Source organism: Eschscholzia californica, unplaced genomic scaffold (genome assembly GCF_041429995.1).
Source record: "Eschscholzia californica isolate CP2 unplaced genomic scaffold, dmEscCali1.0.p SCAF_5, whole genome shotgun sequence".
NCBI lineage: Eukaryota > Viridiplantae > Streptophyta > Magnoliopsida > Ranunculales > Papaveraceae > Eschscholzia > Eschscholzia californica.
Window position 1 is genome coordinate 51,291,083 of NW_028238472.1, and position 16,852 is coordinate 51,307,934.

A 16,852-nucleotide genomic window follows, 5' to 3' on the forward strand; every position below is an offset into this window, starting at 1 on the left:
ATCCGAAAATGCAAATAATTCCAACCAAACCGACCCTTATTTAATATTTAATTTTAATTTTTAATAAATATATAAAATAAGTCTTAAACTAATTTGAATTAAAAATCTTGGTTGTGGTGTTAGGGTTTTAGGCTTTTGGAATAACTACTGGACGCGGCCACCTCTACTACAAAATTACCTTCCTTCTTCTTCTTCCTGCAATAGGGGTTCCTAGTTTCAGGCCCCAAAACCCTAGAATTTCAACTGGGGAATATCTATAGGAATCAAACTTTGGAGTTGTACCCTCAATGGCTCACACGACAGAGGTTTGCTCTCTCTCTGTCTTTATAAATTGTGTCAATAGTTGTTGCAAATTGGTTAGTTGAGGTGTAGTTTGGTTAAGACAAATGCCTTATCAGTTCATCGTGTTTATTGGACTGTGGGTTCTCTCTATTTTATCGATTAGGGTATTATTATCTAGGGTTTAAGCAATTCTTGTTGGATGATGCAGGGAGCAACGGAAGAAATACATTCTGTTTTCTTCAGCTTCTTCACAGATGAAGAAGTTAGAAAAATGAGTGCAAAAAGGATCACAAATCCAATTCTGTTGGATAATCTAGGTCGACCTGTTCCTGGTGGATTGTATGATCCTGCCATGGGACCTATGGAGTATGGGGGATAGTAAGCTTCTTTCTCTCTATCTCTTTTCTGCTACCCATTCTTTAGTTTTACTTGATGTAGTTAGTTAGGCAATTGTTATTGAAGAAAAAGTAATTAGCACAACTTGTAGAAATCATAATATGAGAATGTTGAAATGTACATTGGGTCTTGCTCCAAAGGTAGTGCATCGATCATTTATGGGGTTGTGTAGTTAAGGGTATAAATAAAACTAGATTAGTTTAGATTGGCCGTTAGGTTAGTTTCTACGTTCTTTAAGGATTATTAGTGTCTTTTGATGAAATTTTCATGGTAGTTTTGATCATATTCCTTACCTATGATGTATCCAAGCCATTTGATGTATAACGTCTATTGTACTCATGTAATCTTGTATTTAAAAGAATAAGGGAATGTGGGGAAAACAAGAATGGTTTGTATGTGAGCATCAACTTTCTACTATTCAACAGAGGTAAAAGAAGTAAATCACAAACAATGTAACTTTAACCTTAAAAATGAGAAGAACATGGCAGTTATCTTAATTTTGATAATAAGATTTTACCTATCTTTTTAATTTATTCATAAAATGTTTATACTACATAATAATTTGTGGCATATATATATGTATATGCGAAAAACATTGTAGGAGATTCATTATTAGCGGCTCCATTTTCGTTTTCATAATTTAGTTGATGTCAGCTAAAACTATTATTTGTCTAATTAAAAAGAACCTGTTTTTTTTTGCTGTCTTACTTGAATCGCTCTTTCTTGACGAAGTAACTAGGATGTATCACTTTTCACTGTGCTAGTACTTCTCTTGGATATTATTGAGCAACTAAATTGAATACGCAATATGCTCCTTAAGAGTTAGACAATGGTTGTTGGTATATCTCTTATCCAGTGTTGAGTTTTTCTTACTTCAGGTGCAGTGGACACGATGGGTTACCTTGTTTTTATTTTCATTTCTGACTTTCTCTCGCCCTCTTACAATTCTTTTTACCTAAACGAGTAATATATTTTTATTCCATAGCACATTATTTTTGTTGTTTTTTTTATGACTGACTGACGCAAACCTATTGTTTTTTTCATGCAGTTGTACATCATGTGGCCAACTCTCATTTCAGTGTCCTGGTCATTGTGGTCATATCGACCTTGTTTCGCCAGTCTACAATCCCTTGCTATTCAGGATTCTTCAAAATTTTCTCACTAGGACTTGCTTTTTTTGCCATCATTTTAGGGTAGAGAAGGAAAAGGTATTGAATTACTTGCTATTGTGCTTTGGCTAGGATTTCTTCATTTTCTTGTTGAGAGCATACTTAATGATCTTGTTAGTTTGTATATATATATATATATATATATATATATATATATGTGATCCCTTACACTGTCTACATCTATTTTCTGTTTTAGGTTCAATTGTTTGTTTCTAAGCTTGAACTTATTAAGAAGGGTGACATAGAGGGGTCCAAAAATTTAGAGTTGAGTGAATGCTCATTTTTGGAGGAAAATGACGCCGCCCATGAGAAAGGCACTGCCGAGCAGCATAGTTGGACGTCTCTTCAGTACAATGAGGCAATGTCTTTGTTGGATGATCTACTGGAGGCAAAGCCAACAAAATGTAGAAGGTGCAAGGCGAGGAATCCTAAAGTCACTTGTCCCACATTTGGGTGGTTTCACTTGGTATGTTTCCAAGCTGCATTCTGATATCTCGTTGTTATGAAAATTGCATGACTAATAGGTGCTTATGGCTGTTTTTTCATGAAAATATTCATGCTGTTTCCTTAGTGGCCTCCATTAATTTGTATAATGAATTAATGATCACAAAGTTGTACTTTCATGCGTTTACTTCTTCTGCAGTTTCCATGATTTGCATTTAAATTAGTTCCCTATTGTTAAATTACTAGATCAAAAGTATTATAACCCGTAACCCGTACATGTTTCTTATTGGAAATATAATAAGACATGATCACAAAAGAATCGAAGCTTCATGAAGTTCAGGGCAGCCCTGGCTCCACAAGCTTGAATTCACCAGCTGCCACAAGAACAAAGCACAAAAATTACACATTCAACTCTAAAGCTTCCATGCAAGGGTAGAGTCATAAAAATAAGTGAACTTAGCCCAACTTTTATTACGTATCCTATGGGTTCCTTCCACTATACAATACACTTCCTGATCCTCCATTAGTGAGATAAGAATCAACAAAGCTTCAGCTTTCTATGATGTAATCATGCATAAATGTTAGGCGATATTGTTGGGCTTATTGTTTCTCTTCCAAATCGTGTCTTTGAATGTCTTGGTAGACGTGTAGGAAGTATTCACATAACTATTTGTACTGCAAGCATAAAAACCTTATTTGTCAAGAAAACTGTTCGTATTTCTTGATTGATTCTCAAAACTGGTGTGATTTTTACAATCCTTTAGGTCTTGTGACAAGATATTTTCTATGTATAGGCTAGAAACTCTGCTCAGGCAATTCAAACTAAACTTCAGTGATTAATAATTTCATAAGTAACAACTAACTGGTGATCTGAGAGGCCACGACAACTGCACAGTGTGGAGGGGGTATTTGCAATCATATGGAGAATTTTACGGGATTGGTTTCATTTGAAGTTGGTAATGGTTATCAGTGGGTAGGGTGTTTAAAACTTCGCAAGTTCTGCTGCTGTGGTAGTTTAGGAAATTTTTTAACATATAGAAAATAATAAAAGGGTTCTCAAGCTAGAGTGCCATACTTATTAATGATATGTAAATCCTGAGAGTTGAGTTGAGACCATATGATTACTTGCTTGTGTCCATTTTTAATTCCTTTTCATATATCATTCAGCAGAATGGAGATAGTTTCCTTCCTTTTTTGTGCTAATCTAGTTACCGACTTTCCGGTTTTCTAGTATCTTTTTTCTGCGCTATTACAAGGTTAACGTGTCTGTTCAATTTCTGTAGAACATGTCAAATGCTTCTATTAGAGCAAATTGTGTACAAGGGCTTAAGCTGCACGACTCCGTGGTTGGAGAGGTAGAAAGCTCTGACAATATCTTTGTTAACGAAAGTACGGCAGATTTGACTGACGTGGAATCATCTGGAGCTGTATCTGATGGAACACCCATGTCTCTTAAAAGTTCAAGTCTAATCGAAGGGGGCTCTTTGCCTCCTGAATACCTTAAGCATAAGAGTTTCTTTTCTGGACCTTTTTTACCAACAGAGGTAAATAGTTTGTTAGTGTGGATCTCGTTTCATGGGAAAACTTTTGCTTTACTGTGATGTATGCATCTTACTTTTATGTGTTAAAATGTTCATTAAGATGTCTTATTCTATCACAGGTGAAAGATCATATGAAGCTTGTATGGGAAAATGAGTCTCGACTCTGTTCACTTATTTGCGACATTCAGCAGGAGAGGTGGCGTATAGCTGGGAATAGAGCAAGTTACAGTATGTTCTTCATTGAGTCTCTTCTTGTTGCTCCAGTCAAGTTTCGACCTCCTTCTAAGGGGGCTCTTTCTGTGAGTCACTTCTGTTTATGAACTCTCAAGTTTCCCTTTTCGTTTCCTCTTTGATGTACTGCAAGTGTATAATGAGGTTATTTACAAGCAGAATTTTGTGGTTGCTCTATTTGTGACCTGTTGGAATGTTGGAACCAAAGTGCTTGATTATCTCTGTCTGAGCTTAGCAGTTCAAGTTGTTATTATATGTCAATTCAATTGTCAGTAGTACTATTTTCGTATTGTGTGCATTTTGATTCTCAAGACTGGCAGGAATTGAACACCTATATGTTGAATTATCTAGTAAGGGGGTAGCTTTTATCTTATCATGATAGGATAGTAGCTTGGCTTCGAAGTTGGATCACATAGTTTTAGAAATTAAAGTAAGTGGATCAGAGACATAGTTAACAGTATTGATATGATATTCTGACCCAAGTGACAAATCTATTAGTTCTCTAGTGGGCATTATCTTTGACATGAAGCGGTAGAGGACTGGAGCTCTACCTTCTCTATGGCTGAATGGTTGGCTGAAATGAACTAAAACTCCATTCATTCAGTTAGTCTTTGTATATTCATTCTTTATCTTTATTTTGTTTATAAAATTGTCAAGTCTTACTTTAAAATCTGAATGAGAGACTTCAGTATGCTGTGCTGTAAACTCGTCCACGGTGCTTACCCCAACAGTGATGTCATCTTCATTTATGTCTTCGTAGAACAATCAATGAAGATTCTTATTTATCTTCAGTTTGATTGAGGTTCGTAGTCGTAGAGTGAGGACCATGACGCGACAATTTATCTTACTCCCAGACACAGCATTTTGATTTTCTTTTTAACAGTTCAAGGCCTAGGGCCGTATTTCAAATTTTTATAGGCAGTACGTTTGGCCTCACAGACTTAATCTTTGTAAGGAAATTGCCTTCAGCTTACCTTTTGTAGCTTGATCGGTGGGCAATGGTTCTAGTTCTTAATGGCAGTTAGGATCGTCTGCATCAGAATTTGGAAGTGAAGTGTTCGTTTCATATTTGTATGCGCACGGTTTACAATCACCCATAGGTTCAAACTGTTCCCCCTTGTTATCCTACCCGGTCGATAAGTTCTGGTTGTTTTCCCATTTAAAGGACCCAGGTTCATCCTCTTGTCTTGTTTGACTAACATATTCTCCTATAACTCTAGTGAGTTGATGCTATATGTTTGATGTCTTATACCTAATTAAGGCATTGGTTTTAGTTAACTACTTTTGATTACTGTAGTTGTTCGGAGAATCTGGTTTTCTTTTTGCGAGAGTCTGAAATTTTGCTATTTGTAATCTCGTGTAGTTGGTTGATTACAGATTTGTTCGGTTAGAGTGGAGTTTTGCTACTATCCATAGTATGATATAGTACTGTATCTCAGTTGATTTATATCATCTACAAGTTGCTGGGATTTTTTTTTCTATTAAAGATGCACATGCTAATGCACTTGTGCTTCTATGTTTCATTACTGAGTAATGCTAACAGTTTTTATTATGATGTTACTTTAGGTGATGGAACATCCTCAAACTGTTTTGTTAGGTAAAGTGTTACAAAATAATATCAATTTAGCCAATGCACATATAAATGACTCGGAGCGCCCTAAGATTGTATCTCGGTGGACGGAACTTCAACACTCAGTCAGTATTCTGTTTGACAGCAAGGCAGCTGTAGGTGAGGATATTCTTCTGCCCTTGTGGTTTTTAGTTATCCATACAAATTAGAAGCATGATATGTTTATTTCCCTATACCTCCTCGAGAAGTTCAAATTAAAATAATGTAGTCATGTACTCATCCAGATTTTGGTACGACTATTTCATATTTCATTCTTAACTTTACAATGTAATGTTCATGAAAATCAAGTTGTCCTTACCAAATGTTTAACATTTTTTGTGGAGATGTCTTATCTGCAGTGCTTTCTCGTTTCAAGTTTAATATGCTGCTCTTGATTTATAAGAACAATAAAAATCAGCAAATTACCTTCACTAATTGACCTCTCTTTCAATGGTATTAATACATCCATCTGCCACAGAGCATATAGTTAGCCACCGAAACTCACATGGTACATGGAACTCGCCACAATAAAGTATGCTAAAACACATAATATTGGGTACGGTTATCGTGGTATTCCTTGTCCAGTGGCCCAATAAATAAATATAAAGCGCGTTAGTCCATTTTTTTTGCTACAAACTGTTTTTCGTTCTTTTTACAGGTCAAAAGGACAGTTCAGCTACTGGAATATGCCAGCTTCTGGAAAAGAAAGAGGGGCTCTTTCGGCAGAAAATGATGGGAAAGAGGGTTAATTATGCATGTCGATCAGTCATTTCTCCAGATCCTTACTTAGCAGTAAATGAAATTGGGATTCCTCCTTATTTTGCGAAGAGGTTAACATATCCAGAGGTTAGTGAGAACTGATTAGCCTGTTTCATCATCCTCATCAGAATGCATGCCTTGTCAATCTTGATGTTAGGGATGGGAACCTTTGATTATATATACCCTCACAATATTTTATTAGTGTATGGAGTATCTTCAACATGGGTCTGTTTGTTGATTCTACAGAGAGTGACACCTTGGAATGTTGACAAAATGAGGACTGCTATTCTCAATGGTAGTGACCGACTTCCTGGAGCTACACACTATGTAGATAAGAATGCAACTATCAGACTTCCACCAGAGAGGAAAAAGCGTGTAATGTATGCTAGGAAATTAAGTTCGTCCAGAGGAGTTGCTACAGAATCTGGGAAGAGTACAGAGCAAGAACTTGAGTCAAAGGTGGTTTATCGCAATTTGGAAGATGGAGATATCGTGCTTGTCAATCGACAGGTAACAATTAGTAGTTTATTTCTCAATTATTTGCCTTTGTTACTTATTAGCTTGGAAGTTTGTGGTCTCTAGTGTTTGTCTATTATGTTGATGCTAGTTTTGGGTTATCTTGGTTAAGTCATCGCTTTGAAGGGAGGAAGAGAAGGCAAGAAAGAAGTGACTTCAGCTAATTGGATAGATTATCTTTAAACGGTCCATATATTTTGTTTATTATACACCCAGCTGGATGTTTATCTACCTAAAGCTGGAGTATATTTAAGCAATAATAGAGTACAGTCGATGCACTTCTGAACTGGACTACTTCCGCAAAGCCACAGATTAGTTGAGATAGTCGATCAAAAGTTATTTCAGTATTTAATTAATTAATTATTCCTCATTCAACTCTTCCTGTTTGTAAGTTTCATTTTCTATTCCAGTAGTTTGAACAGGAAAACTAGTAAGAAAATTAAGAAGTAAAAATGCTTAAAAATCAAGAGAACATGAACTAATAATTAGACGAGAAGAACTCCAAGAAAAACGAATCTCCACATCTCTTTCGAAATAGCAAGAGAATAGAGCTCACTAGTGGCTTACTGAGAAGCTTGTTACAAAAAAAAAGAATAGAGCTCACTAGTGGCTTACTGAGAAGCTTGTTACAGTCTTCTTACGGCTTTTTTTTAGCTAGATGAATAGTAATTAATGTTATTTCTGAACATTATTTTGTAACTTTATTCCTTTATAACCTGTGGGTTTCTGGAAGAATATATGCTCTCAGATGTTGCTTCTCTTAGTAAGTAACTATGTGATTGTTGCATGGAAAAGGATGAAGGGAGTTAATGATTCTTTAAGGTCACGTTCTGTAGAAAGTGGTTTCAGACTTTCAGTTGCTATATTCTCTACAATTGTTACTGGGCTTTATCAATTGTTCTCTTTCTTATCAACAGCCTACTCTTCATAAGCCAAGTATTATGGCTCATGTTGTCCGTATCTTGAAGGGGGAAAAAACACTTCGCATGCACTATGCAAATTGCAAGTATGATCTTTTCGCTCTGATCTTCAGTTTTTAATCTTGAGATTACTAAGATTTGGTGGAATTGGACTTAAATTATGGTTGTTTTTTCTGTAGTACTTACAACGCTGATTTTGATGGTGATGAAATGAATGTTCATTTCCCACAAGATGAAATTTCTCGTGCAGAAGGTTTCAATATTGTGAATGCTAACAATCAATACATTGTTCCAACAAGTGGTAACCCTATCAGGGGTTTGATACAGGTTTGGCAGTTTAAACTGGTTCAGTTCTTCGTAACTCTTCATTTCCCTTGTATTCATCTAACCATCTCTAAAAATTCATTTATCCAAACTGGTGTTGCTCTTCAGGACCATATTGTAAGTGCTGTACTTCTTACGAAGGACGACACATTTTTAACCCGAGACGAGTACAGCTACCTTCTTTACAGCTCTGGTGTTTCTGCTGCCGTTCGAGGTTCATTTGTGGGTAAAAGTGGGAAAAAGCTGTCTGTTTTAAATTCTGAAGATGAGATACAAGACGTTCCACCTGCTATTTGGAAACCACAGCCTTTATGGACAGGAAAACAGGTTAAGAAATAACTCTGGTATTTTGTTCATGTTTGCATATTAGTTCTGCCGTTGGAGACGATTTTGTTATCTTACATTGAAAATGTAGAAAGGTGATTGTGGGACTCTAGAGACACTAATTATGTCTAACTTGCCTCTGTTTGCTTGTTCATGCAGGTTATAACTGCCATTCTAAACCATATAACTCGGACGAGGGGACTTACACCTTTTACTGTTGAAAAGGAGGGGAAGACCCCAGCCGAATATTTTGGGAAAAAGGGTGGAGGTGTCAAGTTACGGATTCAGAAAAATGAGTTTGTGCATGGGATTATTGACAAGGACCAATTTGGCAAGTATGGGTTGGTTCACACAGTCCAAGAGCTCTACGGTTCAAATACAGCTGGTGTTTTGCTTTCTGTTTTGAGTCGCCTATTTACTGTCTACTTGCAGGTAATGATTATCTTCTCAGTTTCTTGTCTGTTTCGTTTGTGAGTTTTTTTTCGTCGTCTGTCTATGTATATTAAAAAGCTAACCAGTGCATGTGATGCAGATACATGGGTTTACATGTGGAGTTGACGACCTTGTTGTAGTACCGAAAGCGGACTTGGAAAGAAAGAGAGAGCTTGAAAGTAGTGAAAAGATTGGTGAAGATGTTTACTCCGAGTTCGTGGGCTCTGTGGAGGGAAATATAGGTTCGTGTTGATTTTTTTTCCTGAAAGTTTGAATGAATATATTGATATAAGTGAGGAACTGTACAAAAATAAACAAAAGCTTAGAGATATGGAAATGGGACTTGTTCCATCATCCAACCATCCCCAATTGACTACCATATCTAAGTAAGATACATCCTTAAAAACGTTTATGGCCCTGGACCAAGCATAAATTGTCCCCTTGATGTCTTCTATATCCACTCGGCTGTTCGTGGGCTCGGTGGACTGGATGGAAATCTAGGTTCGTGTTGATTTTAAAAGCTACTGAACTTCCTAAGCTCCTACGTATTTAACCATGTTATTTACATTACGGTATGACTAATTGCTCTTTTGTACTGCAGTTATATACTTATATTATGATTCTTCTACTTCATATTTCAATAAACAAATAGTTGTTTTACATGATTTACATCTATCTGTGTAATTGAAGTACATGTAGTTGGATATATTTGTTTCTTAGGAATTGGGTTGAAAGAAAGGTATATGCAATTTTTTGCAAATGGTAGAAGGTTATTTGGTTCCTGTTTAATTATATGTAGCTCTGATAATAGGTTGAGAAAAAAATCGGAAGTAATGTTTCCTGGAGTTGCAATTGTAATGTGATAATTGTTTTCTTCAAAAGTAATCAGCTCGGTAACCTTCTCAATCACAAAGAATATATAGTGAAATAATTTTTGCTGACATGTTCTCTGTGAAGGGCTTTTGACCATGCAGTTAGTTCTTACTAGGAAATTATTATTGCATTCTCATTGAAAAATGATTTAGATGGATTATAAGGGGAGTCTTCTTCTTCCACATTGATTACCTTAGTTTTCTTTTTGATATTGCTTATTTTGTAGTAGTTATTAAGATTCAGTTGTACTTAAAGATATTTGACAACAACATTGGGCTGTCTAGCTGAAGTTTGATGAAATACCTAATATACCTGCAAGTAGATGATGAATTTATAGTGGAGAACTACGTTGTACGGAAAGGGGTAAAAAGAATAACCGATAGTTGGAATAAGATGCTTCCTCATATGCATTGAGTGTACTCGGTAAATGGGTTTTCGAATTCTTATAACTTCTGAATTTGACCCACACTACGGTTGATACATCTCGAGACTTCGTATTTACATAGCCGATGAGTATTTTCATTTTCAGCTACTGTGTGCTAGTGCCCTAAATGATTTGCACTTTCTTTTTACAGATGCAATGACGCTGCAAAAGAAAACCGAAAAAGTTATACGATCCAAGGGTGACAATGCAACAAACCGATTGGATAGGATGATGTGCAATGCTCTTGGTAAATTAACCTCAAAAGTCAATAATGAGTTAATAATTCCCAAGGGGTTGGAGAAACCCTTTCCAAAGAACTGTCTCTCTCTTATGACTGAGACCGGGGCTAAAGGTGGCAAGGTAAATTAGAAACAAACTCATTATTTGCCGACTAAAATTTCTCTTGCCCTCGTTGGTATTGCTGGAATTCTTAATTTCCAATTAATGCATGCTATATTTATATTAGAGCTAATTATGTAGAAATGAATTCCTGGTGTGTATTTATGTTTTCAAGTGCTTATAAAGATATAGGAAAGCTTACACCTTTTAACCTAGAATAACATCAGTTTCGAATATGGTGCTCTTGATATGATATTAGCTTGTATTACGTTGTTCTACTGCTTTCGGTTTTTGGTTATAGTTTCCCTAATTTGATTTCATTATCTTGGGTTATGGTACACGCTAAAATCATGGCTTTCATGAACCAGAACTAAATATCTTCTTACCTTTTCTCATGTTGAATGTTGATTGTGAAGAAGTTGTTTTTAGCTTAGTCATGAGGAATTTAATATGACTATTTGTTAGTGAGACAAGTTTATTTTTCTTCTTATTCAATTTTATAACCTGTTATAATGAAGAACTTTATCTGGAAATATGACTTTGCTGACTCGAGTGGTCAAATTGTATTTTGAGCAGGTCAATTTCACACAGATATCTTCGTTGCTCGGGCAACAAGAACTAGAAGGTAAACGAGTACCTAAGATGGTTTCTGGAAAGACCTTGCCCTCCTTTCCAGCTTGGGATTCTGCATCACGAGCCGGAGGCTACATCATCGACCGTTTTTTGACTGGTCTTCGTCCTCAGGAATATTACTTCCATTGTATGGCTGGCCGTGAAGGGTAGGATACTGTTCTTTTCAAATATCTTACTATTCTTATTTTTTACGAGATATCAAGATGTCGACATGTCGTTACATAATGAGTGTGAAAAACGTTGTGTTCGTCTGGTTTTCCGGCCGACTATCTTGATCATGAATTCACATAAAGACATAAGTTTGTAGCAGAACTTATAAAACCACCACCAGATGAAATATGGGGAATTAAGACTGACCTGGTAAAGATCACATGTAGACTGATTTTGGTACCAATTATAGTACCACTGGAGGACTGAATCCAAAGTACATAATTTGTTGAAGATCGTAACATTATCATGTCAAGTTCATCTTGTGTAACAAAACCAGTATGGGATATCAATATCTGGCAACTATACATGGTGTAGGACGCAATGAGTGGAGAACTCCAGAGCGCGGACACCAAACATGTATATACATACGTTCTTGTCTGGTTATTAAGTCATTTATTTTTATGCATGTGCATAGGCACGCGTGCATGTATCAGTGTCCTACAGCCGTTTGATGTATCGGATGCTACTACTGGAAAAATTCTATACCACAATGTGCATATGTTTTTCCTTGTTCCTTTAGTTCTTACTTGACACTTTTTCTTTTCTTTCTGATTGATCCATCATTGTTTCATAACACACGACAAACATTAACTTAGTGTCGTATTTTCATTGTACATTACAATTTCAAACAAGATATACATACAGATTGTCAAGCATTACCGTATTAGTATCCAACAAGAGTATCTGGTTGTCTGACTCCGACACGATTATTCAATTATTCAAAACAACAGAAATACTAGAAAGCGTTTAGATTTTACATGGATTTTCTTTGTTATTCTTTGGATCATGTATTGTTAATTTGTTACAATATACAAAAGATGTCAAATTATGTATACACTTCGCGCCTATTGGAGTCACGACTCCGGAGTGCTCGAGAAGAACTTCTGAGTACCCTAGACAAGTATTTGAGTAGGTTAGTATCTAACGTCACAAAAATAGTAAAATGGACAATTTCTTTTTTGAAAATTTGAATTAATATATAAAATGGACAATTCATGTCACACAGAGTAAGGCATGAAAAAGAAAGGATGCTTGAATATATCTTTTGTGGGTTTTGGATTATGGTAAGCCTCAGTTGTTTCTTTAGCGACATGCAAATGCTAATCCATTCCAGTCTTCCCAAGTTTATGGTTACTTATAGAATGATGACTATGGATAAAGGGTAAATATATTTGTTTGCATTATGTATTTCATGTTTTCGACATGTTGATATTGAATATATCTGCACTTATATCTTCTGCTACAGATTAGTGGATACAGCGGTTAAAACATCTCGCAGTGGATACCTGCAGAGATGCCTGATAAAGAACCTCGAAAGTCTTAAAGTCTGTTATGATTACACTGTTCGTGATGCAGATGGGTCTGTTGTCCAATTTTGTTACGGGGAGGATGGTGTCGACGTCTGCAAAACAAGCTTCATTTCTGAATTTAAAATTCTTGCTGAGGCAAGTGTTTGAAACTGTCCTAAAAATAAACAAATGACTTAAACCTTCTCCCTTCTCTCTTAAATGTTTTCTCACGTTAAATGGTCCCATACTAATCCCTTCTGGTGTTATACATTTTCAGAATCAAAAGGTTGTACTCGAAAAACTTAGTGGTGAGGGTGAAGAGGCAGACAGTATGAAATGCAATAGTTATATCAAGAATATGCCCGATGCTCTTAAAGAAAAGGCAAAACAATTTGCATCTAGTCTCCCAAAGACTAGGAAAAGAGAGTTTCTGAAGTTAATGAAGCTAAAATACGTCACAAGTCTTGCTCAGCCAGGAGAACCTGTCGGTGTGCTTGCCGCTCAGTCTCTAGGAGAGCCGTCGACCCAAATGACGTGAGACTTTTCCTTCTTTTCTTAAGTTACTTGCATCTATTTTGCTATGAAAATCATGTGCAACATATTGCAATCTATGATGTAATTTTGAGCATCTACTGACTCTGTTTTTAGCCTAGTTGAGCCATATACCTCTGGCTTTGCTTTTGCCTTTCATGTTTTTTTGTGTAGTTCAGTCCCAGGGTTTTTCTTGTGGCATTCCTTATTGCCATCTTGAGTAGCTGGAGGTTGGTGAAGGCATAGTTTAGATATAATGATAGCATTCCTGTATTGAAGGAATCATTTGGTGATGTTTTTCATCTTGGATCGTTGTCATTAATGGTTATAAAGCTAGTGATACAATTTATAAGCAAAATGGGGAAAATCGTTGGCAGGAGCCCACTTCCGTTAGGTAGTAACATACTAACGTGTGTCTTTCCACTGGAGCGACCACTTATGGCTACCAAAGAAGAACAAAAACGGTGGAAGCTAACTAAAGCTTGTTAGCAGGAGACTGAAGACTTGTACCTTATAGACAATAAGCTGACACCAACAGGCTGCCATGTTTTCATAATGATGGAGTCCGATCTTAGCATAAATATCCCACTTCTGATACTTATAACTACTTCACAGTTTTTGTTTTATATTTTGTCATGTCTGCTAGATTGAACTCTACAAATCTAGGGAAGGATGGCTTTGTGACATACGAATTGTGCTCTAATGATGCACTGGAAAACAGAGCATTCTTTTTCTGAACTGTTTTTTCTTGCTTTTTTTTTTTTTGTAATTATTTTTCGTTGTTCGTGTTACTTGCATCATCTTAACGATGTCAAACTGTTCATGACTCCATCTTTCACTACACTCTCAGTCCTTGATCTCTTTTTGGATTTGTTTGGCGTGAGTTATAGCTGTTCGGGTTACTTATTTAAGTGTATGAATTTCAGGCTCAACACTTTCCATTTGGCTGGACGAGGTGAAATGAATGTCACACTAGGTATTCCTCGTTTGCAAGAGATTCTGATGAGGGCTTCGGAGAAAATTCAAACTCCGGTTATGACCTGTCTCTTGCAGCAGGGGAGGACGAAGTGAGTTTTTCTTTACATTTTTTCAACAACTCCCTGGTCTTATATTTTTTATTCAGGTGCTGTTTATTTGTTAAAATCGGGATCTAAAAAAAATTAACACTCGTGTATATTTTACATATTGTATGTGAGTTGATGCGTATTTTTATCTTTTTAACAGAATCTGATCTTAAAACAACTGTTTCTTTCAAATTCCTACATATTTCATAGCTAAATTTTTTTGCATTTGAGTTCTAACTCAATTAGATATAGATCAAAAATTTCATGATTGACATTCAATTCATATTTCAGAATTAAGAACATACACTACCGAAGTTGTAGTTGTGGACGTGGCACTGACACGAATTTGAATTTATGTTCTCGAAAGGTCACTCATATTAATTAAAGTTGATCTCTAGGGTTGTTAATTTATATTAAAATTTGTTTCAGACTTGATGCTGAACGTTTGGCTGCGAAGTTGAAGAAGGTCACTGTAGCTGACGTAATAGAGAGTATGGAAGTCAGTGTTGTCCCATTTGCTTCATATAAGAATCAGATATTCACAATGTATAAGCTGAAGATAAAGCTTTACCAACCCGAGCTTTTTCCGGAATATATGGATATAACACTGGAAGATTGTATGGAAACCCTAGATGTTATGTTTGTGAGAGAACTCGAGGACACAATTCAAAATCATCTGGGCATGTTATTCAAAATTAATGGCATCACAAACTTGTCGGGTGATGGTGAATCTGATTCTGAGTCTGCTGCTGAAAAAGAAACAGCAACAGATGGCAATGACGCACCTGGTAAGAAGTCACAGCAAGATGGAGAAGAAAGTGATGACAATGGAGAGGACAATGATGCTGAAGCAGAAGATCTTGGTTGTGATGCACAGAAAAGAAAACAGCAATCTAAAGATGAAATGGATTATGACGAGGATGCTCCGGAAGATGCTCCGGAGACTTCAGTTGTCGAAAATGAAGAAACTGAAGCAGATAATACAGACTCTGAGAGTGAAACTGATCAAAAAGGTCGTGAGGAAGATGATGATCATGGCACTGATGGTGAATCTCAGATATTCGATGCTGAAGATGAATCGAAAAATACACCAACGTCGAAGTCAAAATCAAGTAAAGAGAAATCGACATCAAAGGGAAGTGTATCAAAATCAGAAACCAAAACAGCAAAGGGGGTAAAACCAAGGCGGCCGAAGAAGGATACTGATAGAGTACTCTCGACGGAAACCAAGGGTTTGATTTTTGAAGTCCATCTTAAATTTACTGATGAACCTCATATTTTACTGGCCCAGGTAATCTTCGGCTACAAAATTCGTAGTACTATACATTCTCTGTTTAATTTAACTTACTGTTTTTTTCTTAGTAGAAATGATCAATTGAATCTTGATAATGACGATATCGGGGTCGCGACTAAAAGATTTTGTGGAGGGGGCTGATTTATAGTAGTTGATAAATACTGTGATAGGCTAATTAGTACATACCCGAAAAATTTAAACCTATTAAGACCTGTTGAGGAATTCCGTTATTAGGGTAAATGTGGGCAAGCCTTACTAGTTGGCCCGTCACAGGCCCTATACATCATGCTTATAGGCTCTTAAGAGTTCTCGAATCATAACATTGCATCTGAATTTCAATGAGATTCATCTGTGTCGATTGATTATTAGCGTGAGAGTATTTCCTGAATGATTTATTACTTCATGGATCGAAAAGAACAGAACTAACAGCATCTTTTTTTTCCTTAATGTCTGCACAGATGGCCCAGAAGGCAGCGAAGAATGTGTACATAAGGAGATCAGGAAAGATTGAAAAGTGTACCGTGATTTCAGATTCTAAAAATGATTCGATCCCACCAAAACTTCAAACAGCCGGAGTAGATTTCACGGCGTTTTGGCATATGCAAGATGATCTTGACATCAATAAAGTAGTTTCAAACGACATTCACGCGGTTCTTAGAACTTACGGAATTGAAGCTGCTAGAGCAACCCTAATGAACGAAGTGAAAGGCGTCTTTGACTCGTACCATATAGCTGTAAACATCCGACATCTTACTCTAATAGCTGATTTCATGACTCATGCTGGTGGGGTTCGTCCAATGAGCAGGTATGGTATTGCTGATTCGACTTCTCCTTTTAGTAAGATGTCGTTCGAAACTGCATCAAAATTCATTGTTAAAGCGGCTTACCATGGTGAGATGGATAATTTAGAATCTCCATCAGCAAGGATATGTCTTGGTTTGCCAGTGAAGATGGGTACTGGAAGTTTCGATTTGATGCAACAGGTTCGACTTGATGTGTAGTAGAAAAGAGTGAACTGTGAACTTTCTTATCTCCTTATTTTCTCAAATTTTGTTAAGGTTGTCGGTTTTTTTTTAAAATTATAGGAGGCAAAAATACGGAACAGATTGTACTATTATTAATCTAATGGGTAAAGGAAAATCAATTATTTACATTAATATTTCGATGAATCTATGCCTCTTTGGTTAAGTTATGTGCTAAATTTTCAGCTAGCCTTGAAGGGTGATCTAGGGTTTGTTTGAAATGGTT

General features: G+C 36.4%; 1 protein-coding gene across 1 annotated transcript; it reads left to right on the plus strand.

The window, feature by feature from the left end:
- On the plus strand, nucleotides 1-16,761 carry NRPA1 (nuclear RNA polymerase A1). The gene is made up of 21 exons (XM_086641407.1): nucleotides 1-305; nucleotides 491-660; nucleotides 1,727-1,886; nucleotides 2,044-2,313; nucleotides 3,575-3,835; nucleotides 3,952-4,131; nucleotides 5,630-5,792; nucleotides 6,331-6,518; nucleotides 6,678-6,941; nucleotides 7,865-7,953; nucleotides 8,047-8,194; nucleotides 8,300-8,518; nucleotides 8,675-8,947; nucleotides 9,048-9,189; nucleotides 10,396-10,604; nucleotides 11,160-11,362; nucleotides 12,673-12,871; nucleotides 12,993-13,249; nucleotides 14,173-14,313; nucleotides 14,740-15,601; nucleotides 16,063-16,761. The coding sequence occupies exons 1-21, from the start codon at nucleotides 288-290 to the stop codon at nucleotides 16,603-16,605; spliced, it is 4,959 nt and encodes a 1,652-aa protein (XP_086497533.1). The 5' UTR covers nucleotides 1-287; the 3' UTR covers nucleotides 16,606-16,761.
- The last annotated feature ends 91 nt before the right edge of the window (nucleotides 16,762-16,852 follow it).

Excerpts from the sequence above, each read along its gene's own strand:
- NRPA1 (XM_086641407.1), top strand. Across the intron at positions 6,942-7,864 it reads TCGTGCTTGTCAATCGACAG|CCTACTCTTCATAAGCCAAG; the intron begins GTAACAATTAGT and ends TCTTATCAACAG. Across the intron at positions 10,605-11,159 it reads CCGGGGCTAAAGGTGGCAAG|GTCAATTTCACACAGATATC; the intron begins GTAAATTAGAAA and ends TATTTTGAGCAG.